At 33.2% G+C, this 14,841-nt stretch overlaps 1 protein-coding gene across 1 annotated transcript; it reads left to right on the top strand.

Moving 5' to 3' along the window:
• The first annotated feature begins 3,670 nt into the window (after positions 1-3,670).
• On the top strand, positions 3,671-11,154 carry LOC120331887 (uncharacterized). The gene is made up of 7 exons (XM_039399055.2): positions 3,671-3,922; positions 4,236-4,294; positions 6,717-6,901; positions 7,078-7,199; positions 8,082-8,213; positions 8,995-9,272; positions 10,523-11,154. The coding sequence occupies exons 1-7, from the start codon at positions 3,727-3,729 to the stop codon at positions 10,637-10,639; spliced, it is 1,089 nt and encodes a 362-aa protein (XP_039254989.2). The 5' UTR covers positions 3,671-3,726; the 3' UTR covers positions 10,640-11,154.
• The last annotated feature ends 3,687 nt before the right edge of the window (positions 11,155-14,841 follow it).

Below are 14,841 nucleotides of genomic sequence, written 5' to 3'. Positions count from 1 at the left end.
TATTAACGAAACATAATATGAGATATTTTGTGTCATTTTTAAAAAATTTCATGAGGTTTAGTCTGAGCTAAGTTGAAAATTTGTCCATAGAATGGTGATTTTATAATTCTGAAAGAAATTCACGACAAACCTAAATTGTGCGAGAATTTCAGTATTTCGACCACCATCAAATAAACAAACATCAAAATGCGACATAAAAATGTTGGTGGTTTTGTAATGACTGGAACAAGTTATTATTATGTTATTTTAAGCATCTTCGTCATCTGTTTGCGATTTTCGGTTACAGGTGAAAATGCGCTTAATTAAAGATTAAAGCAGATTTAAATTGGTTTGCGGCATTCTTAAGGTACGAACTATTCCAAAGTAAAGCATTTAGCAAAATTAACAGATGTTTTGCATTGACTTCGGGTACACATATACGTTTTATAAGAGGTTCTTCTATGCAAAATTAGTCATCATTTGCCCTATTATTTATTCGTTACCTATTTCGAATAGGTTTTTAGAACTACTTTTATTTTGTGTATTTTTCTTTAAGGTAGAAGTCAAGTTTGAAATTTATCCTAATTAAAAACTCAATTAAATGTATATAATATAATGAATTGATTTATCTGGCTATACTCATATTACCTACTCTTTCATAAATTTGAAAATTATATAAAAAATAAAATAAACTACATAGAGTTTCATTATATAGTTTTATTATATAATGATAGTTTTGAATTGTCCAAGAATTGATTATTTATTATTTTTGAACCAGCACGATTTTTACTAAAACACCGGAATGACTCATTGATGGCGAAGTTGGTGACCTGAAAATTATTGTTTCAGCTATTATTTCCGGTATTATGATAAAGGTTGTTATATTCTGCTAGCATATAGGTCATGAATTGCTTAATCATAATTTGATAAAATTTGGCTTAGATTAGTAGCAATACAGTAGTTTTTGGACATACTTTTGAAACGCGAAGTGAGAATTTTTACTGTACGTGCAGGCGCGATACTGTTCTTGGTCAGAAAGAAAAAACACTATGAAATTAATGTGGATCAATTTCTTACTCATATTCAGTTAAAAATTTGCAAGCATTTTTACTACTGCTGCAATCGACGATTTTCGCATCGTCAAGTTTGTTATATTTCACTAAATATTGCGACTGCAAGAAAATTCATAATTGGTATTCATTCAAATTTGCACTTAGTAACTCAGTAACCGTGTGAAAACACCGAACTGTTATTTGTCACTGTGTCTCACTTTTCAAAAGAGACCAAAACCACGATGCACTCTCGTAAGATTATTCGGAATATCCTTATTTATATGACCTATATATACAAGTTCAACGTAATTTAATCAATTGAACAAATCTGTTTTTGCGGTTTGCTCCCTTCAAAAAAAAACGTCGATGAATTTGAACTGATTCAAATATTTGAGATGCAAAACCATGGTATACAAACAATAAAAAAAACTCTAAGTATGAAGTTCACGTGAACAAATTCTGTTAATTAATAAAAACTATTAAACCTTTCGCACACTATACTGCCACGTGTGCGTTCATATCTTGAACGCGAAAAGTAAGAAACATACATAGTGCTGATTTAGTTTATTTAGATTTATGTATCACACAAATATTGAGTTCGGTGCCTTGGTACAAGATAAGAAAAATACACAACGACTAAAAACTATAAACGTTTAAAAATAAATAGTAGATAATATCAGATTTTCCGCGGTCATATTTCATTTAAAAAATGGGGAAATGAGTTCAAGTGTTTTGATAGAAATGTTAAACCTAATCATAAGCGATATATATGATTTGTTTCGGTGTCGGCGTCTGTGAGATCGAAATAGGAAATCGTAAACAATGAAAGCCGAAAAAGCGAAAAAGCGTCAAAAAGATAAATTGTTGCATGTGGTGTTATTTTTAAAAATAGGCACAAAAAAATATATGAGAGACTAACTAGCCATAGTCTATTATATTTTAAGAATGCCTTTGCTGTGCGCTTACCGCTTAATACCAAAGAGTATTAGTGACTCTTTGAACGTACGGCAACTGGAGGAAAAGTTTAGAGCGTGTTTGATTCATTCAGATCATTTAAGAAATGATAGCTGTTTACCGAATAATTCTTAGCCTATTTGTCGCAAAAGTCACGTCGAACGCTCTGGCGTCACTTGCAACCAGATGCGTGTCTAGAGGGGTTTGTTGCTTAGTTTGATGATTTATTAAATAAGATTACAAACTTATTCATTCTTATGTCAAACAATATCTATAGTTTGTTTATCTCCCGAATAATTTTTGAAGTTAGGTATAGGGGCCTTATTATCAGAAACTCGTAGAAAAAAAGGTTTGGTGTACTTGCTTGCAATATTTCTGTCACCAAATTTTCTACTATTTAGGAGTCAGTCGGTTCGTGACCTCACATTGAACGATTCTAGTACGTTTACACAGATCGAACTTTTTAAAGTCTAAACGTGATCAGAAGTAGATAATGTACACAAGAAGAAAGTTATATTGAATACTAATAGCTCACGTATGGGGTTTTTGATAGTTTAATACTCAATTCGCGATAGATACTATCATCAGTTTTAGACAATGTGGAAGTGAGTGGAAAATGTAGCCGTGTATCGTATAATCAGATTGATTGAAGGCAAGATAGTGAATACCATATTGCAAAGACGTTGTATTGGGACTGCCAAACTTTATTGTATATATAGGTAAGCAGTTCGATTACTTTCAGATAACAAGTGAATGTAATCTGTATATTATTTAAAGGAGAATATTTCAATAACAATGTGCTCAAGTGAAACATTTTTTTAAAAAAACATGTCTATTTTTGTATTTGTCAATTACCTATATGAATTACAGAATTTTTATAAACATAAAGATTCTTCAATTTGACATTTTTATCCTTTAACACCACTTCGGAGAACTTCAAAAGGAAATTGGTAAAAATTGGACCGAAAATTTTGGTGAAGCACAATGCGTCCAAGAAAAAAGTCTTTTTTAATATTAAATCCAACTATAGATCCGAAATTCCACGGGCCACTTATGAAGATTTCCACTCGTACAGATTTTGGGGGGTAGGCAAAAGCAGTCTTTAGTCGTCGTTAACTTTCTTATACATGTATATTTTGGAATTGCGCTCAAAGTTATCTTGTAAAAAATACGAGATGAACGTAGAAGTGAATTCAAGAGTACAAGTTTACATGTACAATATCTTTATTCAAATTAGCAGCGCCTCTAGCCTATCTCACGTTTTCATCTATCAACGTCACGACAAATCGCTAAAAACCAACATCGTCGGAACAAGATCTTTTTTTTTCAATCGAGTTTACGAATATATTTTTCTCATTAGATATAATCATCGTTTCTATTAGCATTTGCCAAGAAATTTTGCACTAGGAATATCCGATTTCAATTATCAAAAGGAGTGACATATGAGATGAATGAAACATAATAAATAAGCACTGATACAGTTGAAAAATCTATAACTAACTAAATCAAAAATATTACTTATTTTTGTTGTATTTTTTACTCCCTTTGTTTGTATTTTTGTATTTTTACTCAAACGCACTTCGTAGTTCATTTATATGTTTTAAACAAATATCATTAACAGTTTCAACTTGTGTTTTTGAAATTATGAGTGCCAGCCCAAAAAAATTAAACAGCTTCAAACTGTCATCATATTTCCAGATTAGTGCAATATTGAAACTAACACTTAGGTTAAACAGTCAATATGAAGAGTTTATTAGTTCTCATCGTTTTACTCACAACACTATATGAGAATGTTCAATCATACACATGGGGAGTCCCAGACACTGCTTGCGATTTCTTCACCCCTTCTCATATAGGAAGAAACAGAAAACCGGCTGAAGATTACTACAAGCTTTCTTCAAAGAAAATGATGTTTTCACCTGGAGAAACTATCGAAAGTAAGCCAGTTGGCTATTATACATTCATTTTTAGTAGCTCAGTTTCTAATAAAATCAATGGATCGAATTAAATATTAACTGAGCTCATCATTTGTCATTAAAATAAACGTTATCGAAGCAATATTCAGCAAATATTCCCTCATCTTGACTTTTATATTTACAAGAAATTTTTAAAATCATCACTATCACCAATATTTCTCTTCCCCAAGTTTGTTTTTATTTCACTAAATATTACAACGGAAAGGGATTCTACATCGTGTGTAATTTATTCTTCAAATATAAGGATTTATTACAAAACATTTTTCTTTTTTAGTCAAAGTGATGGGAAGATACCTAAGATCAAAATATACATACACTGGTTTTTTGATGTCGGTGAGTTATCTTTTCATAATGCTTTTATTTGAAAGAACGAAAAAAAAACATCAAAATGGGAAATATTTATCAACGTCTTCAACTATATGAAAAAACCTTATACGCACTTCAAATAGACTCGTAAACTCAGCGGAAATAACAAAAATAAAGCTTTCTGATGCTTTCTGGTGGCAAGATTTCATGGTTAATATAAAATGTCGTTATTGTTTGTCTCGTGTTATAAATTCTTGCACTTTATTGTTTTGAACAAAATAAATATTATTCTATTAACTTGCGGCATGTCACTATCGTTTGTTTCGTAAACTACGGATCACATGTCAATGTGCGTAAATCAATTGTGTTAGCTGACAGTTCAATCAATGTTCAGGCTTTGCTTGAACAATATAAATCAATTTTTTATTAATACATCAAACAAAAGACCACTGACATTGGAAAACAAACTATTTTGCATCGAGAAGACGCTTTTAACACAAGAAAATTTGTTTCCAAATATAAAATTTTAAATTTTTTGCAATTGCTTTCTAATGTTCACATTTGATTATTATGATTGCAAGTCCTTGCGATAAGTCCCTATTTATTAAGTTTTGTCACAACCTCTGTAATTATACAATAATGCCAAGAAATTAAATTCTTGAATTTCTGATAAAGCATATGATAAATAAACATGACATTTAACTATAAGATAGAAACGTATGGTTTGACAGACTTTGGAAAGGTTAGCATGGATTACTTCGTGAACTTCAAAATGCCATTGAATCAAGGGTCAAATATCATGCACCTTACGTCGATACGTTTCGCTTACGAGTCGGAACACATAGAACGATTTTTAAAAATGACCCTTACACGAGGGAAGTGTGAAGTAAAAGTGAAGTACTAGCATTCATTTTACCAAATGAAGAATATGTTTTACCAGATTTTTTAACAAAACGATTAGCTTTAAAATATTTCTGTGTGAGCAAATTCCTCTATTATCATGACTCATCATTTTTATCGTTCTAACAAAATGATTACATTTATACTATTTGGTGTGTGAGCAAATGTATCTATTATCATACCTTATCATTTTATTACAAACTTGTTGCGAGTTTCTGAAGTTGTAATAAAACTAAAATAAAGAAAAATGGAATAAAATTATGGCCTGACCCTAACCTGGTACACATACTACGGGAGTACCGAAATTCAGCAGAATATAATTTGGATTGTTATTGAGACTCATTCAAATATAATGTCTGCAATAACACCAATGTTCTCATATGTTTGTTGCTAACATAAAACAGATAAAATCTCAAATGAACACGCAGATGGGTTTATTTATGTCCAAATGCATAACAAACACGATACACATTTGTACTTACGCAGCGAACGTATTCATATTATAAAAACGCTACATATTCCAAAAAATTTGATTCCATATCAGTATTTCAATCTAAAACATGCGTAAATGACAAGAAATACGCTTTAGAAAAAATGCAGTTTATATACTATTGTTTTAGAATGATATTAACTTCTGAAACGTAAGCTTGAGTATAGTTAGTAGCATATGACAATGGTATTGCTGAATATTCTCATATTTTAATAATCTGTTGACATAGAAGTCAAGGCGCGAACACACAAAAGCGCGTGTTTGTCCGTGATGCCGCGATAAAAAAAAAATTTTAAATTCATGATATTACATTTTCAAAGTTTATTAAACCAGAAAATAAGTGGCGAAAAAAAAGTTATTTTTCAGCGATTCAATTCAATTCATTTTAATTTTTTTCAAACTATTTATGTAAATATCAATGGCGGATATGCGAGACTAACTCTCAATTTTTCCTTCATGTATTTGCGCTGTACGTGTGTACCAGGTTAAAGTTAGGGCATAAATTTATTTCGATTTTCTTTATTTTAGTATTATTACGAGTTCGGGAACTTTCTGTGTTAGCCAAGTGAATATACCCGACGGGTTTCAGTCCCTTTACACAAATTGATCTAAAGTAGGCGAACAAAAATATTTACCTCCATATTGGTACACACACTTCTGGAGCGCCGGATTCTATAGTAGGAATAAACATTACCATATTATGCAGTTCCAGTATTGAATTATTGAATTACATAGTATGTATGTAAACTTTACATTTTCGGTGTTTTGAAAGTCAATCCATATCTTTTGTACTCAATACAGGCCTATATTCTGACTGGTATAGAGGATCCTCGATTCAAATCTGCTGGGATAAATTATCATTGTCTCTTTACAAACTTGACCATTAACCCCACCACAAGGTGCAATAATCGCGATGACTATAAAATAAATATAAAGGCAAAAACATGGCTGGTTGACGGAAAAAACTAACCATTAACATCAAATAGCACATTTTGTGGTATGTCGACCTGCTCAAATTTCTGTTTACTGATTTAGTAGAAAAATTATTTCCTATTTCAGGTGCGCAAAGACCAAGAATCCTTTGGGACGTGGGAAGAATCATTTGATCATGAACACATTAACTGTAACAGAAAGATAGGTAGCGCTATTGCTGATTCAAACCAATTTCCCAGAGTAGTGGGACAAGATGTCTACAGATGGACTGCTCCAGACGAATGCGAATATGATCAAATGTATTATGTCAGGTGTGTCTAAATTTTATGATCATTATTTTAATTTTATGATTCTGATTCTGTGTATTCTGTGAAAAAAAAAATACTATAACATAGAATCCAGTTATTTTCAAAAAATTATGATCTTCCAAGGACATTAACACTTCGTAATAAGCATGTGAAAGTAACTCTGCTATCTCAATTAACAGCGCCACCATAGTGAAGTCAAAACGTGAATTTCTGGATGGATTGATGCTTCCATTGAAATGTGTGCACAAGTCAAAAAACGTTGATGATAGCTGTTCAAGACAATTTTATGCAATACCCGAAGGTAGGTGAAAAATATTCCGCAAATTGAGCGCATTTTACAACACGGAAATTTCTAATTGAATAGTCAAATAATATTCAGACACTTACGCAAGTGTTTGAATACGAAAAACGCTTAGTTTCTACGATACTATTCTTTTCATTTTCTTGATAAGTTGCTCAAAGAAAGGCCATTCTCACTCAATTAGAAAATGAATTATCACATCAAAGCAATGTTATAATATATAGACAATCACTTAAATGCCAAGATCTACTGAAATTATTTAGATTTAGATGGCACTACATCATAGTATACGCTAGTTGACGAAAGAGTTTAATCATTTCAGGTCAGATAATAAGAAAACTCAGTGGCAGTATGTTGCCTATTACTGAATTTTCTAGTAAACAAAATTGAGGGTGTAAATTTCACTGATTATGGGGTAAACTGGAAATGATCGAATCAGAGCTTAATGTTTTCTGATAACCATAATGATTTTTGCGATATCGGAATACCGGTATACATTTAACGAGTTCCTGTATCGTGGATTTGTTTATTAAAGATGTAAAGTTTAGAGATGCATATACAGATTCATATAGTACGAAAAAACAATTGATAATATGGGTAAAAATTAATAATCAGCGACAAGTATTCTGTAATCTTATCTAGGTATTTGCGAAATGCAAAAGGTAGTTCAATTGTATTGCAATGCTTCCAATTTGTATAAAAATTGGTGAAACTACACCGAAATCAGCGCAATATTTTACTTGCAATTCTCCTATTAGTAAGTTTTAAATAAATGGCCACAGCCCTGTGTCTGAAAGACTAATTAACTTCTATTGTTAGACAGTAAGAAGAACTTCTTTTGTATGAGCACTAATAACTAAGACTTTATTTTTTACTGAAAAGGTGCCAATACTTCATTTGAGTTGGACAATCCAGGAAATTGGACCGATGATAAAAATTCAAAAATACCTTGGACGTGGAGAACTGGCAGCACACCGTCCCCTGGGACAGGGCCAAAAAATGCCAATGACGGAAGTAAGATTAACCAAGTTTAAGTATTAGCATATTTATTGAACACGAAATGGACCTATAGATCGTATTTCTGTTGGTAAATTTCTTGTTCTTTTTTCTTGGTGTTATTGTTGTTATGAAAAATCAGCTTTGTCATTAAACTACTGGACAAATTGATTTATAATTTTCAGAAAGTTGATGTCACTGGAGGGCTATTACTTTTATTCATTTCGAAAAATATAGTGGATTTTACTGGATTCGTTTCCCACTTTTAATTTTGGTGTACTGAGCTCATCAAAATTAAAAAAACTGCGCACCGTTTCGTGGTTCTACCGGCACTTTAAAAGATTTGATACTACTTTGGCCTCTGGAATCTGGAAGATTTTTCAAATTTCGAACCAGCATGGCGATTTTTGAGTCAAGCTTATTCTAGCTATTCGTCCTCGCCGTATGATGGCTAATAGGCATGCTAACTAGTAAACGGTTATCTCCCCTACTCTGCAAACTGTCAAATATTGGATATTTGTTCACGGTATTAACGGTAGCTGGTTGTTACAGTCGTTTGGCGAATGCATTCATATTTTAAAACGACCTTTTTATACCTCTTTCACCCTGAACAAGTATCTGCAGGCAACACCAAATAAATGGCTATTATATTTTTTGAGAAGCTTGAAAACTCGAAATTTTTGACCTGAGATGCCAACAAAACCAAGCTCATTGATTTAACTATTAGGTCATCACGTCTTCTATTTGATACATATTTTGAATTACATTTCGTGCATTTACATTTCATCTATTTCAACAGATTACTATCTATACATGGAAGCCAGTTTTCCCTCCAGAAGAGGCCAGAAAGCAATTTTAGTCAGCCCTCCAGGACTGAGTGGTTGTCTTTGTTTCCGATTCGCTTATCACATGTACACAGATGAAGACGTAAAGTTTTATTGCTCAGTAAATGGCAAGAATGTACCGTGTCAGCATCCAGAATATTCGTATGAAAACGAGAATTCTGCTCCACTTGACACAAGGAGAGATAAATGGATCAATTCTTGGATTTCAATAAATGAACCAGGAAATGTGGAGGTTTGTAATATATGCGTCGTTGAAAATTGTTAAAAAATTTTGTATATCTTTGTTGGACTCATTCGATAAACATGTACAATGAGAGAATATCAGATATCGACGCGGCGAGTGACGCATCCTGCTAGGCGTTAGAATACGCTTGCCTCCGCATCTCTGATTACCTTGCGTGTGTTCCCACGTTCAAATTCCGAGGGGGGATAATTATGAGCTAGACTGCTATAGCTTTGCTGACTCTTCACCGCCGTATGGTGGTTCACTGTTTACGGTAGGGTGGTTTCACCATCAAGTCGATGCATCTACGCATCAAACAAGAACAACTAATTCCATAACCAATAGGTCCTGGCAACCTGGCGAGAGACCGTGGTACGCCATATGATTAGGTCTCCTTCTCGGTTTTCCTCTCCCTCGGAATAAGAAGAATAACATATTCTATCCTATTCGTTAATATTCACACGATGGACGTTTTCATAACCGTCGACCACAGATAATTCTTCCTATGACTCACCACGGCAAAAGATTGATGCATATTTTAGTGATTACATACTGGTTTACATGTTCATTACCATCATTTAGGTTCAAAATATTTAAACACCTGCCATAAAAAGGATAGCTAATATTAGTATATCGTAGCTTTTTAAAACTAATTTGTGACTGTTTTAAGTAAATTAATCCCATCGAAAAACGAACTGACCACATGGTTATTTTATCTATACCTAAATTTCGGAAACACATCTAAAAACTCATCGATAACTAGCACAAACACAAAAAGGAAACAATGTTTACAACCATGCTTAAAAATCTGGTTAATTGAAAAGACGTCTAGCCGACCCACAAAATTATTATTGTTAAATCACTGTTAACATCCTGCTAATTGGTCATTCTTACAAAAATAAGAAAAGGAGTCGATATTCTGAGAAATATTTACTGTTTGCTATTATACCTGTGCGTGGAATGGCTGTATTGTAGGATGAATCTACAATTTGCAGTAAACTTCGGACAAACATTAAAATTTCAGGCCAGGAAATGTACTTTATGTCATGTTACTCGTTTATAGCATAGATCACAATAATGCTTAGGCGAGTTAAGGACAAACGTTTGTGGTAGAATCGAGACATTTTGACCCGTTTTTAAAAGAAATATAGAAATTTGAACTGTAGGTTATAATAAAATCTCAAAACACGGAAAATGAATGATATTAAATATTGCTGCAATTTTTCTTTTAACCGAACGTTATTTTTAACATTTTTCAGATTAAAATCATTGGACAGCGTGGAAATACATTCCGTGGAGATATTGGATTAGACAACTTTACCTTCACTCCTGGTGTTTGTATAGAAGACGAAAAAATAGATTTAAATTTTGAATAAATTTCTCTTTCTTCCTATTTAACACTAATATAGCTATTTGTAATATATTACAGTATCAAGTTATCCCAATTAGATATTGGTATGAGACATGAAAGTTCGACACATCCCAAACCTCATCTCGAAAAAATTCATTGTTATAATTGAACAAAAGAAATGTTTTTTTGGATTAATTATCTTATAGTATAATTTGCCGAGTACAATTAAATCATATTTTTGATCGTTCACGTCTAAATTGCAATTGTCAAGTAATGTACAGCCAAGCCGTTTTTTAAATTTTTGTTTAAAACTTATTTATGCTTTCGTTGACACAATTTGTCCACAATTTTGTCGTGATAAATTCTTTCACGTCAAACTTTTATCACCGTATTCACTCTAAGTACTACGTTTTCATAATTTAAAAAGACAGCCGAGATAATTTTGATAAAAAAAATTTGAATCAATTAACAATTTTATTTGACAAATAATATTTTTAGCATTTTTAACATAGTAAACCGTACTTCAGAAACTTTCGAACATCCTTTTATATCATGTTTGGTCATCATGATCTTTATCATCTAAAGTCTGTTCTGAAAAGTTCAGCTCAAAAACATGAAAAAAATTAACCACTTTAGTGTCGTTATATGGAGTCAAATATATATATTGAGCTATATTTTTTTTTCTTGTGATTAGTTTTTATAATACACATTGCAGTACTATATACTACGACTTTTTAATACGCAAGAAATTATGAATATCTGTGGTACAAAAAGCGCACAAGGGCGGTAATATCAGTAATGATAAAAAGGTGTCTATATCACGACTTTTAGCTTTACCTGGGCAGCAGTTTCATATGTAAATTAAATTCAATACAAATTTATAAACTGGGACAATATTATTCTCTCAATATTATTTAACTCTCCGTATTAGAGAGTTAAATATTTGAAGAAGTAGATATCAAAACGTATAATTCGAAGGTTTACGATGAGCTATATGTCTATATTACACAAACGTGGAATATGGATCGTTCTAAAAAAGAATGAATTAGGATTCTGACAAAATTATTCTTCCAAATAGAATCACAGAAAAGATAGATATAAGCAATCAACAAATATCTGAACACTAATATATTGTGATCTGCACCGCTCGCCTTCAAAATCCACTAATTCGATGAAATTATTCAGTGAGTAACCCCATGAGAACACAGTTATTTAAAATCAGAAACATTTGAATTAAAAGGAGCTCCAATAAGCCCCGATTATACCAAGTGAATATGTAATCTGGTCGCCTTATCGACTCTTATGGCTGACGTTTGGCGTCGAAATTGAGTAAACGGGACTATTGATTTTTAAAATCGAAATTGAATACAATGCATACAATACGTATTCACATTAATTTAAAGAGCTTTTATGAAGATCTTAACCCAACTTCCTTGTTTTCCACCTGTAACAGTGAACACCCGCTCAACTCATGTTTTACCTCGCTTAACTAAAACGTGGTTTCAAAATTAGGATATTACGAATTTACACTCTTTCGTCAACCTCTCTCTGCGCTATTTAACATAGTGGTGATGCTTGATCACCGCTTGACTCTGTTCAGTTTTTGGATGTACTTGCTCAAACCCAAGTATTCAAAGCATCGGAACTTTGCTGCGCCATTTAAAAACATTCCTGTATATAATCAAATTATTGAGTTGTTATCAAGCTCAGGGGCGGTCTCGGGGGGCTGGAGGGGGGAGAATACGATACAGAAGAAGAACCTGTTTTTGTTCGGCGGGTAGCGCATCGTGCATATAATTATTGTACTCTGCGCGCGTTCGCAGGTTTAAATCCCGTGGGTGATAATCAGACGCGAAATGATTGCTGGACAAAACGGCGCTTTGGACGATATATTAATTTTCTACCTACGTTCGAGGAGTAGAATATAATTTCACGTAATAGAATTGGTGTGTGAAGTATGTTAACCAGGATGGCGGACTTTACTTATTTGGTTATATTACGAGTTCGGGGACTAGCCAAGAGACTTCCGTAGTATCTGTACCTGAATTTATGGCCTAATTTGACAAACCATGCGTAAAACCATTCACTTTGATGTTCGGAAGTAGGCTACATAGTGTGCAAACAATTATTTTTGAAAATGAACATAACAAAGTACACGTAGAGGTTGCGCGAGAATAACTCACAATCCTTCCTCAATGTCTTTGCGCTAGTGCAGGGGTCACCAAACGGCCGGATCCGGCCCGCGACGTCATTTTATCCGGCCCGCGACGTCATTTTATCCGGCCCGCGGCGTCATTTATCCGGTCCGCAATAACACGCAAAAATGGCTAAATTTTTTTCCAAGGAAGATTTTCACGAGCATCGTCGTCCTTGTTTATTTCGTAACATTGGCCAATCGGCAAGATGCAGAAAAGTGACGTAATAACACTTTTGTCACCCTGACAGATTTTCAGTCGTGGTTGTAAACAAAACTTCGTTTTTGCGACTTTGAATGCTACCAGTACGTAACGTTTTCTGCGATACACTTGTACACTCGTGGCGCTTGCTTTCGACGAAACTGTTTGTTTTTCGTGCTAAAATAAACGTCGAATGTGCATTTTGTGCTAACAGTACTGTAATCCCTCGCGTACTGCTCCAATTTCAAAAGCCACACTAACTTTTGTACTGCTTTAATGCGGATATTCATGTAGGTATGTTACAAAAAAATTGAAGTTCATCCGATTTAAATGAAAACCGCTCCAGTGGAAAGATCTGAGTAAAAATAGAAAACAATACCAAGTTTGGAATAAACGGTCAAGAAATAACGGAGATATCGGAATTTTAGTACCGCCCGACAGCCAATTTTTTCCATAATGATTGTATTACTTTTTTGATAAGAACTGTACTAAATATGGAAAAATAACACATATCAATCACTAATCTTTCGATGTGCGTCACATCTATGGTATATTGAGATAATTTCAGGATTTTATTCTGGCAACGGTCATTGACACCGCCGAAAGATCGTCGCAAATAAACGCTGAAGTTGTGCATGATAGTTTGACAGTGGTTCATTGTGGGTAATAATTAACGATGTTCTGATTGTACAAACTTCATAAAAATTGGTAAGTATCAAGTTAGACAAGAAATACACACGTCCATATAAATTTTATTGGTGTCCATAGACAATATCAATAATTTACACTACGTATAACTGGGGCATAATTTTTAAAAGCGTCGAATGTTGGGAAATTTATGCGCTAATGAAATAATTCAAATTCCAGATAATAGTTGTTTATTTTATCTAAATTATGTCAAAATTTCATAGAATTCCAAGCTACAGCAGGCAGTCTGTAGTTTTTATGAGCGGTATTTCAACACGGCGTAACGGTACTTAGCAGACGTGATGCGTACATTTTTTGCCGCGGATTTTGTAACATTTCTAATTCATGAAAGCAACGTTTTGATAACAGCTAAACTCAGGATAGTTGTTTAGATATAGAAATCTTGTTAATTTTTTTTCCTAGGATGTTCTCGATCTATATTCTGCGATATTACCAACTTTTGTAAATTAATTGTATTGCATTGACAAAAATATTCATCCGGCCCGTTTCAACACAATTTGAGTCACACCCGGCCCGCGGTCAAAAAAGTTTGGTGACCCCTGCGCTAGTGGATCCGTATGCACACAATGCAAGGATGCTGTGACAGGAACAAAAATACCATACTACGCAATTTAAGAGTCCTAAGTTGATGTCACTGGAGGGCTATTACTTTTATTCATTTCGAAAAATATAGTGGATTTTACTGGATTCGTTTCCCACTTTTAATTTTGGTGTACTGAGCTCATCAAAATTAAAAAACTGCGCACCGTTTCGTGGTTCTACCGGCACTTTAAAAGATTTGATACTACTTTGGCCTCTGTGTCTACGTATTTCTCTCTTGTTTTATGGTCTTCGAACACGACTTAATTTTAATAATAGGATATAATGAAAATATGCATCTTGCATCAAAAATCTTTATTAATAAGCAGTTCCAAATCAATTTTTCATACTTATGCGGTGTTGAATATGTAATAAGGTTATACAAAAAACTAATAGAAATTTGATATTTTTTGAGAAGGCAAGTGCAATAACCATACCAACACATTTATGCCATGCTGACCTTAGCTGTGCTAGATTGACCCTAGAGTTAATTTAATTCAAAATTCTCGCGTAATTGAGTTTTTAAAAACTCAAAATAATCTGG

The sequence above is a fragment of the Styela clava genome, chromosome 6 (genome assembly GCF_964204865.1).
Source record: "Styela clava chromosome 6, kaStyClav1.hap1.2, whole genome shotgun sequence".
Classification (NCBI taxonomy): Eukaryota; Metazoa; Chordata; class Ascidiacea; order Stolidobranchia; family Styelidae; genus Styela; species Styela clava.
This window is presented reverse-complemented; position numbering and strand designations above follow the sequence as displayed.

Bases quoted from the DNA above. Each gene is read 5' to 3' on its own strand.
- LOC120331887 (XM_039399055.2), top strand. From the start codon at position 3,727: ATGAAGAGTTTATTAGTTCTCATCGTTTTACTCACAACACTATATGAG. The intron at 6,902-7,077 runs GTGTGTCTAAAT...CTCAATTAACAG, and splicing joins GATCAAATGTATTATGTCAG to CGCCACCATAGTGAAGTCAA. The intron at 7,200-8,081 runs GTAGGTGAAAAA...TTTACTGAAAAG, and splicing joins ATTTTATGCAATACCCGAAG to GTGCCAATACTTCATTTGAG.